The sequence below is a fragment of the Staurois parvus genome, unplaced genomic scaffold (genome assembly GCF_062004578.1).
Source record: "Staurois parvus isolate SC_StPar_1 unplaced genomic scaffold, SC_StPar_1.0 ptg001918l, whole genome shotgun sequence".
Lineage (NCBI taxonomy): Eukaryota > Metazoa > Chordata > Amphibia > Anura > Ranidae > Staurois > Staurois parvus.
In genome coordinates, this window is record NW_028319714.1 from 496,843 (window position 1) to 512,863 (window position 16,021).

General features: G+C 40.6%; 1 protein-coding gene across 13 annotated transcripts in view; it reads left to right on the top strand.

Annotated features, from left to right (window-relative positions):
• Nucleotides 1-16,021, top strand: part of UBAP2 (ubiquitin associated protein 2) — a 156,083-nt gene that overhangs the window by 75,759 nt on the left and 64,303 nt on the right. For 7 of the 13 annotated variants that reach the window (XM_089664442.1, XM_089664440.1, XM_089664441.1 and 4 more), the window contains exons 4-8: nt 45-155; nt 3,313-3,634; nt 6,060-6,117; nt 6,204-6,307; nt 8,394-8,446. In XM_089664442.1, coding sequence (XP_089520568.1) covers nt 45-155; nt 3,313-3,634; nt 6,060-6,117; nt 6,204-6,307; nt 8,394-8,446 — 648 coding nt within the window. The remainder of the gene's footprint in view (nt 1-44; nt 156-3,312; nt 3,635-6,059; nt 6,118-6,203; nt 6,308-8,393; nt 8,447-16,021) is intronic. The other 6 variants (XM_089664443.1, XM_089664437.1, XM_089664438.1 and 3 more) reach the window with 2 other exon arrangements.

The following is a 16,021-nucleotide window of genomic DNA, read 5'->3' on the forward strand; positions in this document are numbered from 1 at the left end:
TTTGATGTTGCAGTTACAACTGCTTTTCTTTTGTCTGTTTTCAGCTAATGGAAGTGACAGGAAAGAACCAAGATGAGTGTCTTGTGGCACTCCATGATTGCAATGGGGATGTGAACAGAGCCATCAATATACTGCTGGAAGGAAACTCTGACACGGTGAGGCTTCCATTTTCTCCCATAGCTTACTGAGGGAAACCTATTTAAAAAAAAAAAAAAAAAAATATATATATATATATATATATATATATATATATATATATATATATATATATATTCTAATGCCAAAGGTTTTGGGCCAGCCCTCCAAATCGATGGATTCAGGTGTATAAAATCAAGCCCCTAGGCATGCAGACTGCTTCTACAGACATTGGTGAAAGAATGGGTCGCTCTCAGGAGCTCAGTGACTCCAAGCGTGGTCCCGTGATAGGTGGCCACCTGTGCAATAAGTCCATCCGTGACATTTCCTGGCTACTAAATATTCCACGCTCAACTGTTAGTGGGATTATAACAAAGAGGAAGCAACTGGGAACAACAGCAACTCAGCCACCAAGTGGTAGGCCACGTCACATGACAGAGCGGGGTCAGCGCATGCTGAAGCGCACAGTGCGCAGAACTCGCCAACTGTCTGCAGAGTCAATAGTTAAAGACCTCCAAACTTGGTGTTGGCTTCAGATCAGCACAACAACAGTGCGTAGAGAGCTTCATGGAATGGGTTTCCATGGCCGAGCAGCTGCATCCAAGTCTTACATCACCAAGTGCAATGCAGAGCGTCGGATGCCGTGGTGTAAAGCACGCCGCCACTGGACTAGAGCAGTGGAGACGTGTTCTCTGGAGTGATGAATCATGCTTCTCTATCTGGCAATCCGATGGACGTGTCTGGGTTTGGCGGTTGCCAGCAGAACGGTACTGCATTGTGCCAAGTGTAAAGTTTGGTGGAGGGGGGATTATGATGTTGAGTTGTTTTTCAGGGGCTGGGCTTGGCCCCCTAGTTCCAGTGAAGGGAATTCTTAAGGCGTCGGCATACCAAGACATTTTGGACAATTTAATGCTCCCAACTTTGTAGGAGGAGATTGGGGATGGCCCCTTCCTGTTCCAACATGAGCCAGGCCTCCTCCCCCGACATCAGTGCCTGACCTGACAAATGTGCTTCTGGAAGAATGGTCCAACCTTCCCATAGACACCCTCCTAAACCTTGTGGACGGCCTTCCCAGAAGAGTTGAAGCTGTTATAGCTGCAAAGGGCGGGGCCAACTCAATATTGAACCCTATGGACTGAGACTGGGGGGCCATTAAAGCTCATGTGCGTGGAAAGGCAGGTGTCCCAATACTTCTGACAATATAGTGTGTGCATAATAAATATATATAAACATACATACAGTATGAAAAAGTATTCATACCTCCTGAAGTTTTCCACATTTTTTCATGTTACAACCAAAAACATAATTGTATTTTATTGGGATTGGATGTGATAGACCAACACAAAGTGGCACATAATTGTGAAGTGGAAGGAAAATGATAAATGATTTTGCAAATTTTTATTACAAATATGTGAGAAGTGTGGCGTGCATTTGTATTCAGCCCCCTTTACTCTGATACCCCTAATTAAAATCTAGTGGAACCAATTGCCTTCAGAAGTCACCTTTAGTGACAATTCATAAATATTCCACCTGTGTGTCATGTAATCTGAGTATAAATACAGCTGTTCTGTGAAGCCCTCAGAGGTTTACTAGAGAACATTAGTGAACAAACAGTATCATAAAGGCCAAGGAACACACCAGACAGGTCAGGGATAAAGTTGTGGAAAAGTTTAAAGCAGGGTTAGGTTATAAAAAAAACATATCCCAAGCTTTGAACATCTCACGGAGAACTGTTCAATTCATCATCCAAAAATAGAGTATGACACAATTGCAAACCTACCAAGACATGGCCATCCACCTAAACTGACAGGCCGGGCAAGGAGAGCATTCATCAGAGAAGCAGCCAAGAGGCCCATGGGAACTCTGGAGGAACTGCAGAGATCCACAGCCCAGGTGGGAGAATCTGTCCACAGGACAACTATTAGTCGTGCACTCCACAAATCTGTCCTTTATGGAAGAGTGGCAAGAAGAAAGCCATTGTTGGAAGAAAGCCATAAGAAGTCCCGTTTGCAGTTTGTGAGAAGCCATGTGGGGGACACAGCAAACATGTGGAAGAAGGGGCTCTGGTCAGAGGAGACCAAAATTGAACTTTTTGGCCTCAAAGCAAAATGCTGTGTGTGTCGGAAAACTAACACTGCACAGCACCCTGAACACACCATCCCCACCGTGAAACATGGTGGTGGCAGCATCATGTTGTGGGGATGCTTTTCTTCAGCAGGGACTGGAAAGCTGGCTAAAGTTGATGGGAAGATGGATGGAGCCAAATACAGGGCAATCTTAGAAGAAAACCTGTTAGAGTCTGCAGAAGACTTGAGACCGGGGCGGAGGTTCCCCTTCCAGCAGGACAACGACCCGAAACATCCAGCCAGAGCTACAATGGAATGGTTTAGATCAAAGCATCTTCATGTGTTAGAATGGCCCAATCACAGTCCAGACCTAAATCCAATGGAGAATCTGTGGCAAGACTTGAAAATTGCTGTTCCCAGACGCTCTCCATCCAATCTGACAGAGCTTGAGCGATTCTGCAAAGAAGAATGGGCAGAAATGTTCCTCTCTAGATGTGCAAAGAGACATCCCAATAAAGACTTGCAGCTGGAATTGCAGGGAAAGGGGGTCCTACAAAGTATTGACTCCGGGTGGCCTGAATACAAATGCCGCCACACTTTTCACAGATTTATTTGTAAAAAATGTTGAAAACCATTTCACAGGAATCTGACATTTTAACAGGGGTGTGTAGACTTTGTATATCCACTGTGTGTGAGATATATATAATTGTTTGTTTTTCATTCATTCATTTATTTCAATATACATGGGTTGTGGTGCTGCATGTGTATATCTGCTAGTAGCTGTATATTGATAGCTGATTTAATATACAAGACCCTATACACTTAGACATAAATTTAAAATTAGTTAGGCCTTGTGATTAGCGGTGGTAAAATAAAACCACTCATCCATTAGCATCCTGCCGAGCAGGGGATATTCTTGGAGTGCACAACTAAGTTACATGACAATTTAAAGTGTGAATAAAAACTTTACATAAAATTCTTAAAAACAGTTTTGATAAGTGTAAAGAAGTTTTGTATATTTAGATTGTATTGTTTATGGACAGTTAAAACTTCTCCAGGTTGGCAGTGATCTTGGTTGCATTTGATCTGAATAGACTTTTCTTTACTGCAGACTTCCTGGGAGACTGTTGGGGGCAAAAAGAAAATCGGCAAAGAAAGTTCAGAAAACAAAGAAAACAGAGAGAAGAGAGGGGACAGAGAAGTGAGTCGCGGTAGAGGAACATCCAACAGACGAGGCCGAGGCGGGAGTCGGGGAAGAGAGTGTACGCCATTTGTGTTTTCTTTTTGTTCGTTTTTTTTTTTTAAGCATACAAAACATTTGTTGGGATCTCCATTAATGGTGTTCTTTTATTCAGTTAGGGCAGAAGAAAATGGTGTGGATAGTGGTCCTGGGGACAGACCTGCTGATCGTGGTAGACGCGGACGTGGAAGAGGTACAAACCTTAACTGTATTAATAAATCATAGATAAAATCCCCTTTTTTTAGTATTCCTTCTCTGAAAAATTGTTAACCTCTTCACGCCGGCCGCACACAAATGTGCAGCCTCCCGGCGTCTGGGCCTAGACAGCGATCGGCTGCACATTTGCGGTCTATTCAAAAAGGACATATGCGCCGAGAACGCGCGCCCTGCGTGCTCCCAGCACACACCCGGTGCTCACGGAAAGATCCCAATCTTCTCTTTCGATCAGGACCTTTCACGGTCATGTGAACGCCGTCACATGACCCTAAACCCTGCCCCGCCTCCTGACTTCTGGAACCCTTAAAGGGCCAGGAGGCACTGACGTGAAGGGGTTAAAGTTTAATTACAGGTGATCATCAGCCCAGTACATTGTATGTATGTGCATATACGTATATTATACAAAGTTTTATTTGCAGCCAGTTTTGAGATTTACACAGCCCTGACTTTTCTCTGCTACATTTAATCAATACGGCTTTGTTACTCTCTCTTGAACTTGTTGATATTTTTTCTAATTTTACAGTTTTAGCTCTGGTTCACACTGATACAAATTGTCATGCGGTTTGACCGTTCAAATCGCATGCAAATGATAGTCGGTGCAACTGTTCTGATCAGTGTGGCTCCAACTTCGTCAAAGTTGCACCAAATAGGAAAGTAGTTCCTGCATTATTATTCCTGATTTGGGGTTCGACTTGCATTGACATCTGTGCATGAATTAACACAGATATCTATGAAGTCGCACTGCCATCCAGGTGAAGTTGCATGATTTCAAAGTCGATCCAGTCTGAACTAGGGCTTATAAGACAAAACCACGTTGTTTTGGGGGTAAATAACTTGCAAAAACTTTTTTTTTTTTTTTTTGAGCTATGCGATTTTCATAAAGTTTTCTATGTCATCAGTCTGAGACTTTTCTGAGATTATTCAGAATTTATTGATGGGTGCATTTGACCACCTCCTGACCCACATTAGACCTGCTTCAAGTGGGTTTTGCATTCCAATAGACTTGTATGGGAATTCAAGACTTCAAGCAAACAAAAAAAAAAAAATCTGTATTTTGTCATCGCATATGCGTGAATGCAATGCGTTATTTTGTATCAAGGTTGCTGGGTTAAGGCAGGCATTTTATTTTGAAGGGGCTGGCAGCGAAAGTTGATAAACTGCACACTGCATTGCCTTGCCATCGTCTGTGGCAGGGTGTTATTTAAAAAGAGTGGCACTGCAATGAATTCCTTTTCGTGCATTGCAATAATGCGTGCTAAAATGTATTTTACTGCACTGCACAATTGTGAATGGATCCTAAAATATAAGTTCAGTTTTATACAGAGTTGGGTTAAAGAAAATGGCCAAATCTTTTTCTGGTAACTAAATGTCACGCCTTTCTGTAGAGTCAATGCCCCCTCCAGGTGCAGGAGAGGGACAAGATGGAGCATGCATCTGTGTTAGGATGGTGTTATGGTCATGAACCATCCAAACGCAGATCCTTGCCATCCCCAGCTTTACCCCTGCAGTATTCTGAATGGAGGTGAATATGGTAAATTACTCAATAGTGGAACATTTTTGGCACTGTGGTATTGCCTCTTCACTTATCCTGTACACATAACCCGTTATGATAGACATGTGGGTGCAGCCAGTGCTGTTTTAGCTGCTAGAAGCCTCTTTGCTATAACTGTAAACAGGTAGGTTTGGAGTTCTATCTCATCTGATCCTGAACAATAAAGTACCCTCACTGTGCTGCACTACTAAACAGGGACCATGTGCTGCCTATATAATGAGCAGAGAAGTCTGACATGTTACATGCACGCTTTTCTGGGTCATTATTTAATCCCTTGGCGCCGGGTCCTCCCTGCACTTTAAGGGTTTCAGAAGCCGGGACAGGGTTTAAAGGTCATGTGACTATTGTGATTCGTCATCACATGATCGGGAAAGGTTCCAGTCGAAACAGGAGATCGGAACCTTTCCGTGAGTACCGGGCATGTGTGCTGGTAGCACGCAGGGCACGCACTCTCAGCACATATGTTTTTGTTAATTGCACGCGAATGTGCTGCCGCTCAGCATCAAGGCCAAGACGCCGGGAGGCCACACATTTGCATGCGGCCGGCGTGAAGAGGTTAATCAGAGTCAGAATGTGACAGCTACGCAGATTGCAATTTCTGAAGGAGATAAATGGTAGTCTTCAGATTTCTCAAGACATGTCTTGCTCCTTTGGTAGAGTCTTCAAAATATAGCATTCCCAAATGTTTGGGGTGTAACACAGTTACAGAAGGGGATGGAGAGGCACAATAACAAGGGGAGATATTGCCATTGGAGTCACTAAAATATGAAAAAATAAATTGGTGTTTTGTTCCTTGCTTTTAAAAGTAGTATTTTCATGTTAATTATTGTGAATACTTTTTCCCTTGAAGGCTTTGGAGGCCGTGGACGAGGCAGAGGTGCGGGAAGGTTTTCTGCACAAGGCATGGGGTACAGTATTAACACACATCTTTTTATTAGGGCAAAGTAAAAACATAAGAAAGCAAAAATAAAAATGAAACCTGTATTTGTTTTAGGACATTCAATCCTGCAGATTACACGGAGCCCAGCACCAATGATGGGTTTGGAGTAAAATCGGACGTTTGGGAAACAGGCCAGACCGACGGTGATGATGGTACTGGTAAGCTTTTATTATGCTTTACCCCCACCTCTTCCTTCCTCACTATCTGTTTTGTTTTTTTTTTCTTTTTTCTTTCTTTTTTAAGACCCTCTGTCTTGTTTGTGTTGGATATTTATTACCTCGTAGATTTCCTTCCTGAAACCATTTTTTAGGCTGTTCCATAGACCTCTTCCTAGCTGCTGCTTCAGATCTGAAGTTCAGCGTTCATATGGTTACCTGCTGCTTTGAACACAGTCATAAGTTAATTGGTTTCACTTGACCAGATTTTTATTTTTATATATATATATATATATATATATATATATATATATATATATATTTCAGGTTAAACCTGTTACTACAATTAGCTTGTAAAACCTTTATTGAATACTAGGCCTTGTCAGATGCTTATTGGCTGTGTGGGGCTCCTGATCTGCCATGCAGCAGCAGATCGGTGAGTTCTACTGATCAGCACCAGACGGGTTCGTTTTTAGTTAATGACCATATTTCTACCTGAGACAGGTGCAGTTTAGTGACTCTGAGTCAATAGAAATACTGGTACTGTCAGACTGGCATATGAATGTGCAGGCTGGCATTTTCCCTAAAGTGAACCTATGGTTTGCCAATTGCAGCTCAAAGCATGAGGTTCACTTTAACGATGGCCCCCTTAAAGCTCATACAGGCTTCACGATAGCTCTGGGTGCCCGAGTATCTAAGAACCAGTGCTGCCAGGTGGGAGAAAGGGGAAGCAAGTTGTGTGCCCCTTTTATAATTTGAAGTACCAGAAATTTTGCATTGATCTTTGCATGCAAAGTGGAAGAGCAATGGAAAAGCAAGCTTGTGTTGCTGGTGGGGCTGCTGTTATAGTGAACATGTTGCTTTGCCCTCTGTTCAATACTTTTAAAGAAAATGTGCTTTCCCAACGAAGTCAGAATGGACAAGCTGCATTGTTCTGTCACTCTAATCGAAGCATTAAAAGTGTGATCTCTGTAACTTACAGTTGTGATGAGATAGCGATAACTCCAATCTTAGTTGAATAACACAGGCAGTGACTCGATCAGATGACACATTGTAGATCTTGTCAAGTTTATTCCATAAACTGAGAGAATTTTACAACAATGAACATTGGATAGGTCAAAAGATCATAATCTGCTTCATGACATGAGGCTTATAGCTGAAATGCCTTACTGGGAAAAAGGGGTGGGCTATCTATACAGCATTAACTAAACCAAAGGAAAGGGAGGAGCAGAGACAAAATACAAAGAACACTTAAAGGCATGTGTCACTCATGTGAAACATGACATGCATGTAACCAGATCTTAAAGCAGGTAATATGATTTGCTGTCTTCTTCGACTCTCTTCCCTGTCACCTGGAATGTTTTTCTGCTTATTTCTTTTTCTAAACTTCTCTCTTCTTCTAATGTACCATTGTTAATGGCAACACTACATTATTGTGAGTCAGGTGACTGGTGTGTAGGAATATATAGACAAACAAAATGGTGGTTGGGTGGGTGCTTGGTGAAATCATTGTGACTATTCCAATATCCCCTTATATTTTACAGGTAATTAACCAGTGCGGGTGAGTTCATACAGCCAATGTATGTCTATTCACTAATATGGGCTGCCTGCACGCAGCTCAGAGCTAGGACGGAAAAATAAAGGGCTCTTCACACTGTATGGGGCTGAGGGCCTTTGTGAAGGAGCCCTTATGTGCCAGAATTGCTGACCCAAGCCACAGAGGATATAGTTACATAGTTAGTCTGGCTGAAAAAAAGACAAAAGTCCATCCAGTTCAACCATTAAAAAAAAAAAAAGTTATAATCCTACACCCACTGTTGATCCAGAAGAAGGTAAAAAAACCAGCAAAGCACGATCCAATTTGCTCCTGCAGGGGAAAATATTCCTTCCTGATCCCCGGCAAGGCAATCGGATATTCCCTGGATCTTTACCTATAAATGTTAGTATCTGTGTATCCAAGAAAGAATCCAGGACTTTTTTAAAGCAAATCCACTGAGAAGGTCTAGTGAGAATATTCTCAGAATATACATCAGGGTTGTTTGCTTCAAGTGAGATTGGTAATAATTGTAGTTTATTGTTCATTTGTCAGGTGCGTGGAGGAATTCTATTGAGGAATGGACGGCAGAGGACTGGAATGAAGACGTGAGTGATCTTGAATTTAACAGTAAAATTAAACATTAGTTATCTGATTTTAAAATTGACCTTCTTGAGTGAAACGGATAATGCTGCAACAAAGGTCCACAGGGATGGAGTTACGGCTTGCCCTTTGTCGCTGCTCCTAGTGTAACAAAAACAACACTTATGTAGTACCCGCCTTTAGTGCCAAGGTAGCTTAGGGTGTTTTAAAAGGTAACATTTTAGATCATTCCTCTGGTGTGTATTCTCTGAAATATAATAAAGTAACAATACAAGAAAGGTTACTAAAGCGTACGATCCCAATAACCGTGGTGTCCCGATGGGATGACAATGGGAGTGGTAGAGTAAACTAAACAGAGAAATAAAGATTGTAAGTCTGGTTTTGTTATTTGACCAACATTTTGTCCCTTGAACAGCATCTCTACAGGCTGGTTTTAGTTATTTTTTTTAAGTGTATGTCCAAGCATTATGCAGGTTCACCCCCGAATCCTCCCTATCCCCCTCTAGTTCCAATATTCATTCATTTTACTTTACTGTAGGGAAGCAGATTTTGTTTCTCCATGTGAAGGTGAAACAGGAAGGCGCTTTTAAGTGCAGTATTCCAGGTCAAATTTAATAAAAAGCGGTTAAAAACACTTACAATGTAGTAGTACAAAACAGGCTCTAATGTAATCCGTCAGTAGCAAGGCTCTGTCCTCTGAGCAATGGAGCCGCTGTGCCAGCCAGCAGCTGCAGGGGGAGCTTGAGGAGGGGTGTTAAAGATGGCCGCCGCTCTGTTCGGACCGCTGGCACAGTGGCTCAATTGCTCAGAGGACTGAGACCTGCTACTGACGGATTACATTATTTATTTCAGGTACTTATGTAGCGCCGTCAATTTACGAAGCGCTTTACATATATATTGTACATTCACATCAGTCCCTAACCCTCAAGGGGTTTACAATCTAAGGTCCCTAACGTACATTCATACATACACATGCTAGAGACAATTTAGACAGGAGCCAATTAATCTACCAGCATGTCTTTTGGAGGAAACAGGAGTACCTGGAGGAAACCCACGCATTCCCGGAGAACATGCAAACTCCAGGCAGGTGGTGCTGTGGTTGGGATTCGAACCAGCGACCCTAGTACTGCCAGGCGGAAGAGCTAACCATTTAGCCACTGTGCTGCCCATTAGAGCCTGTTTTGCACTACTACATTGTAAGTGTTTTTAACCGCTTTTTATTAACATTGACCTGGAATTCTGCACTTAGAAGCGCCTTCCTGTTTCACCTTCTTCTGCACAGAGTTTGCCTCCACTCTTTAGAAGTGCTACTCAGTACTGGTTTCCTTACACACCATCCATCACCTGCCATACTTCCACAGGATAGTCCACCGACGCGCCCTATTTCCCACCTTACTGTTTCTCCATGTGGCATCACCAGCCTTGTAAAATTCATGCAGGACCAGCTGCTGGCACGTTTGTTCCTATTGATGTAGGCACGGCCCAAGAACTAAACTTCAAGAGCCCTTTCACCAGCCATGAGCTTTTTGGGAGTAAACAATTCTGGGAAAGAAAACAATGTTAGCTCTAAACCGGAAACAATGAACCCAGCCTCCCAGGATATCCGTATCACATAGAGAACTTTGTGTTCGCTGTGTGATTTAAAAAAAAATAAAAAAATTTTATTGCCAAAAAATAGTCAAATAGTTACACCCAAACACATAAAATCCTCCAAAAAAAAACCTGAGTTCCCACCCTTAAATATACGCATGTACGAACGTAAACACACGTCAGGGCCTATAGGGGCTTTTGAAGCATTGCCTATAGAAAATATAGGGTGCTGAAGTTTGTTGCCATTTTATAAGTGTACAAAATTTGGCATATTGGGAATCTATTTACTCGGCACAACCTCTTTTATATTTTACCAAGACTTTGGGTGATTTGTTGCATTTGCCCTAAAATTCACTATAATGTGTTTTTTACTGACATTTTGCAATAATATCGTGTGACATACAACATTGGAACTACTACTTTTGCATTCTCTAGGGTGTCTGCTTTCAGAAAATATATAATGTTTGCAGAGATTGTGTAATCTTCAGGCCTGAAAGCATTTTTTAAACGTGGGCAAAATATGCGAAAGCGGCTGTGGCAGCGAAAGGGCTGTGGTACAATAACTCGGGAAATATTAATGCGTTTCTGACCATTTTTTTATTATCCTTTATGAATGTTTTTTAAAATTTTTAATGCATCCCGTAATGTTCCCTAGTGACCGAAAAAAGAATTTTGGGTCATACGTGATCTGTCATGTACAGGTGCTGTAACACCCTTTTGGTGGTACTTGTGTGGACTCTGCATCCCAGCAGTTGTGGGAATAATGTAAGCATTTATCTAAAGGGTGTAACAAAGGTATAGCGAGCGCTACGGGTAAGTAAATGTAAGCAGCTAAACACCAAACAAAGGTAACCAAAAAACCTTTCAATAATCAATAAAGGGAGAAAGATAGGTGTAGCGCTTTGAATCAGAGTGCAAAAAGAATACTCAAAAGGTGTATATGTACATATATATGAATATGAGTACAATGATAAACAGTGCGCTAATCAATAAAAGTGTTTAAAGCACACACACAGTCCACATCCCAAATCAATGGTGGTAGGAAGGGTGAAGGGAATCCTAGGAGCGAATAGAGTGCGCACTCACCAGAAGTGCGTAAAAATTACGCATGTAGAGAGATAAACTCCTAAGTATGTCTCTGGCATCCAGGCTCTGGTCAGATCGCACTCCACACCATCCTCTATGGCACCGCGAACCGCAGTAAACCGGATTCCCCAAATGGCAAGGGCGTCAAAGGTACTCCTTAGTCCAAAAAAGGCACTGTGGGAGATGGTGCTCTCAAGGAGAGCCCAATGAAGGACGCCACATAGTGTAATACTGTTTGACTGGAATTTATTGTAGTCAAAGCAAGTAACAAAAAATTGTACTGACCATATAAGTTGGCCACATATAGTGGCTAGATGTCCATGAGCTGTAGCCCCCCCCTGACGCGTTTCGTGCGATGCACGTTATCAAAGGGCGCAGGGCTTACAGCAGGACATCTTACCCCATCTATATATGCACAGGAATGGCAATCGCGCTAATCGCGGCGGCCATTTTGCCGGCGTTTCGCGCATGCGCAGTACATCGGCGCCATTTTGCCGTGGATCAAGGGAGAGTACAATAGTTTCCCCTAGTGCCCATTAAAAACATACAGGGCGGCACTGTATTACAGATAGGAGAAAACCGAATCTCCTGTTTATCTGATAGTCATGGACACAAATACATGACTATATATATAAATTACTATTTATTATATAAAGTAAGCTATTGAGGGGGTACTGGTTACATATGAAGAACCATCTTCAAACAGAAGGAGTAATTAGTTATAATATACTAATATTATGTATATGCATATGTAAATGCATGTAACCAGGTTTGTTAAGTAACAATTGTTTAATAAAATTGGAAGCAGTCATTTTACATTTAGCTTACCATTCAAATAAAAATTCATTAATAATAGCATAAATTTATTTTGCAAAAAATTACTGCGACTTAATAAATAATTATAATAATATAATAGTGCGATGGCCATTTCTATTGCAATAAAATAGATGTAAAAATGATATATTTAAAATCTCATATATTTTATTAAATCTAAATTAAAAACTAGGTCAGCATAATACATCCAAAATCAGTACATTTCATATGGTCAGAAGAAATCAAACATCAATATTAGTACATGGTAATAAATATTGTACTTAATAAAACAATCTAAGAACATATAAAATAGAATAGAATACGCAATGACAGGTGTGGTGATATTTAGATATTTAGACACTACCAACCACATTCAGTATATGAGTATCATAAATACTAGGACCATATAAACGCACATTAGCTGTCATCAATAAAACAATTTAAGTCAAATTCAATGTTGTGGCCATTAGGGTGTAGAGAACCAAGTTCGTATATCCACTTAGATTCTAGTTGTGAGATCGCTCTTTTTTTATTTTGTCCTCTCCAGTGTGCGTTTATAATTCCTATACCCATAAATATTAATGATGATGGGTCTTTGTTGTGGTGCGTTTTGTAATGGAGGGATAAAGAGTGATCTTTAAAGCCCTTTCTGATGTTGTTAACGTGTTCTTTTAAACGATCTCTCAAACGTCTGGTTGTTCGTCCTATGTATTGTAAGTGGCAAGGGCATTGTATTAGATAAACGACATATTTACTCGTGCAAGTAATAAAGTCGTCAATCTTAAAAATTTTACCATTTGCTGTAGACTTAAAGCTTGTATGCCTACTAGTAAAGTTACTGTTAGTGCAGGTCATACACTTTCTACATGGGTAGAAACCTTTCATTTGTGGAAAAAAAGGAGCATTTAAAGGAGGGTCTAGAACATTTGGGGCTATTCTATTCCCCAAGGGAGTGGCTTTCCTAAAAGCGATCTGTGGTTTATCTGGTAGAAAACGTCTTAAAACGGGGTCTGACATTAAGATCTTCCAATTATTACGAATTATTCTAGTAACTGACTTATGTTGGATTGAATAATTTGTCACAAAGGGGCAAACTTTCTCTGGCCTCTGATTGTTATTATTCTTCAGCATCTGATCTCTATTTGAGTCGCCTACTTGTATCATGGTTTGTGTCAAAGTATTTTCATCATATCCCTTTTCAAGGAACTTAGTTTTAATAATGGCAGCCTGTTTATAGTATGTATTAACATCAGTACAGTTGTGTCTAATTCTGGTGAACTGACCCTTAGGTACATTCCGCAACCAAGCCGGATGGTGACAGCTTTCCAAGGGAATGTAACTGTTTCTATCAGTTTGCTTAAAAAATGACTCAGTTATAATTCTTCCTTCTAGATTTATCAAAGTCAGGTCCAAAAAATTAATGTTCTCATGACTATAGTTAAAAGTAAGACTAATATTAAAAGAATTAAAATTAAGAGTAGTAAAAAAATTTAAAAGTGATTCTTCATCGCCATTCCATATGAGGAGGATGTCATCTATGTATCTCCTGTAAAAGGAGAGTTCGGGCCAATCCCTAGCATAGATGACATCCTCCTCCCACCTGGCCATAAATAAATTCGCCAGGCTGGGGGCGAATTTCGCCCCCATCGCCACTCCCTTAGTCTGTAGATAGAACTGGCGATTAAACCAAAAATGGTTCTTTGTCATTGCGAATTCTAAAAGTATTAAAATAAAATCTTTCTGTAAAATAGGTATATCGCTAAAATCATCTAAGAAGAATCTCACTGCTTCCATACCATCCGAGTGGTTTATATTAGTATATAAGGAGGCTACGTCAGCTGTAACCAAGAATGTATCCGAATTAGTAGAAATATCTTTAATATCTTGTAGAACCTGTTTTGTGTCTTTAAGATATGCTGGCGTTTTCGTCACGAGTGGCTGTAGGAAATGATCTATATATTTACCTATCCTGGCTGTTAGAGATCCTATGCCGCTTATTATTGGCCTCCCTGGTGGGTTAAGTGGATCCTTATGCACCTTAGGCAATATGTATAAGATAGGAAGCCTCGGAGATACAGGGCATAAAAATGCTTTTTCTTTCTTACTTATAATATTGTTTTCATATCCCCTTTGTATTATTGACTTGAGTTCTTTCTTATATTGAACTACTGGGTTTTTAGGTAGCGGTAAATACGTATCTCCATCGCTGAGGATATTCTGGACTTCTTTGATGTAATCCATTTTATTGAGGACAACTACCCCTCCCCCTTTGTCCGCGGGGCGGATCACAAGGTCTTTCTTCTCTAATAATGAGTCAATGGCTTTACAGTTAGCATCATGTTTATTGACTTTCTTAGTTTTCAAGGTCTCTAGGTCACGTAAGACTGTGTCCCTAAAGGCGTTAATATAGGTGTTATTTTGTGGTGGAGGGTTGAAAAGTGACGGATTATGAAGATTAGAGTTAATAAATCTACCTTGATTAAAGGGAATTGGGGGTTTATTAAAAAAATATTTCTTTAAGGACAGTTGCCTTACGTATTTCCTGATATCAACATATGTTTGAAATTTATTGAGCGGTTTATTAGGTGCAAATTTCAATCCTTTATTTAATAATTTAATTTCCTGGATAGTCAGAGTCTTATTGCTCAGATTAAAAATCCCCATATCCTTTACATCTTTCTTTTCTTGAGGTTTGTTGATCCTCTTGCCTCCCCGTTTACCTCTTCGGTGGCACCTCTTTTTTGTGCCTTGTTCTCCCCTAAAAAATTAACCTGAGGTTGATTCCTATTGGGCTGTTCAATATGGGCTTGTTGTGTGTATGTCGTCCTATAGTCAGGTCTATTGGACTGAGGTGCTGGACCATAGTTCGTGTTTCTCCACGTAGAATGGTTAGGATTCCTCATATTGTTTCTAGGTGAGGAATAAGGTCTGTTGTTATATGCCTGTTGGGCCTGGTTAGGCTTAAAGTACTGGCGACTTTTGTTTTGGTTGTAATTATAATTATGATTATTTTGATAATTATTATGATATTCAGGTCTTGGATGCCAGTCCAGGTTGCGAGGTCCTATGTCACTGGTACCTTCTGCCAATAAAGGGGCATAGCCATTCTGGGTAGGGATATTGTACTGATAGTCTAGTCTGGCTGGTGATTGAACCTGATTATTAAATTTCAGAAAAGGACCATGGCAAAAAAGGGGCCCATCACCTAGATTTAATAATCAGGTTCAATCACCAGCCAGACTAGACTATCAGTACAATATCCCTACCCAGAATGGCTATGCCCCTTTATTGGCAGAAGGTACCAGTGACATAGGACCTCGCAACCTGGACTGGCATCCAAGACCTGAATATCATAATAATTATCAAAATAATCATAATTATAATTACAACCAAAACAAAAGTCGCCAGTACTTTAAGCCTAACCAGGCCCAACAGGCATATAACAACAGACCTTATTCCTCACCTAGAAACAATATGAGGAATCCTAACCATTCTACGTGGAGAAACACGAACTATGGTCCAGCACCTCAGTCCAATAGACCTGACTATAGGACGACATACACACAACAAGCCCATATTGAACAGCCCAATAGGAATCAACCTCAGGTTAATTTTTTAGGGGAGAACAAGGCACAAAAAAGAGGTGCCACCGAAGAGGTAAACGGGGAGGCAAGAGGATCAACAAACCTCAAGAAAAGAAAGATGTAAAGGATATGGGGATTTTTAATCTGAGCAATAAGACTCTGACTATCCAGGAAATTAAATTATTAAATAAAGGATTGAAATTTGCACCTAATAAACCGCTCAATAAATTTCAAACATATGTTGATATCAGGAAATACGTAAGTCAACTGTCCTTAAAGAAATATTTTTTTAATAAACCCCCAATTCCCTTTAATCAAGGTAGATTTATTAACTCTAATCTTCATAATCCGTCACTTTTCAACCCTCCACCACAAAATAACACCTATATTAACGCCTTTAGGGACACAGTCTTACGTGACCTAGAGACCTTGAAAACTAAGAAAGTCAATAAACATGATGCTAACTGTAAAGCCATTGACTCATTATTAGAGAAGAAAGACCTTGTG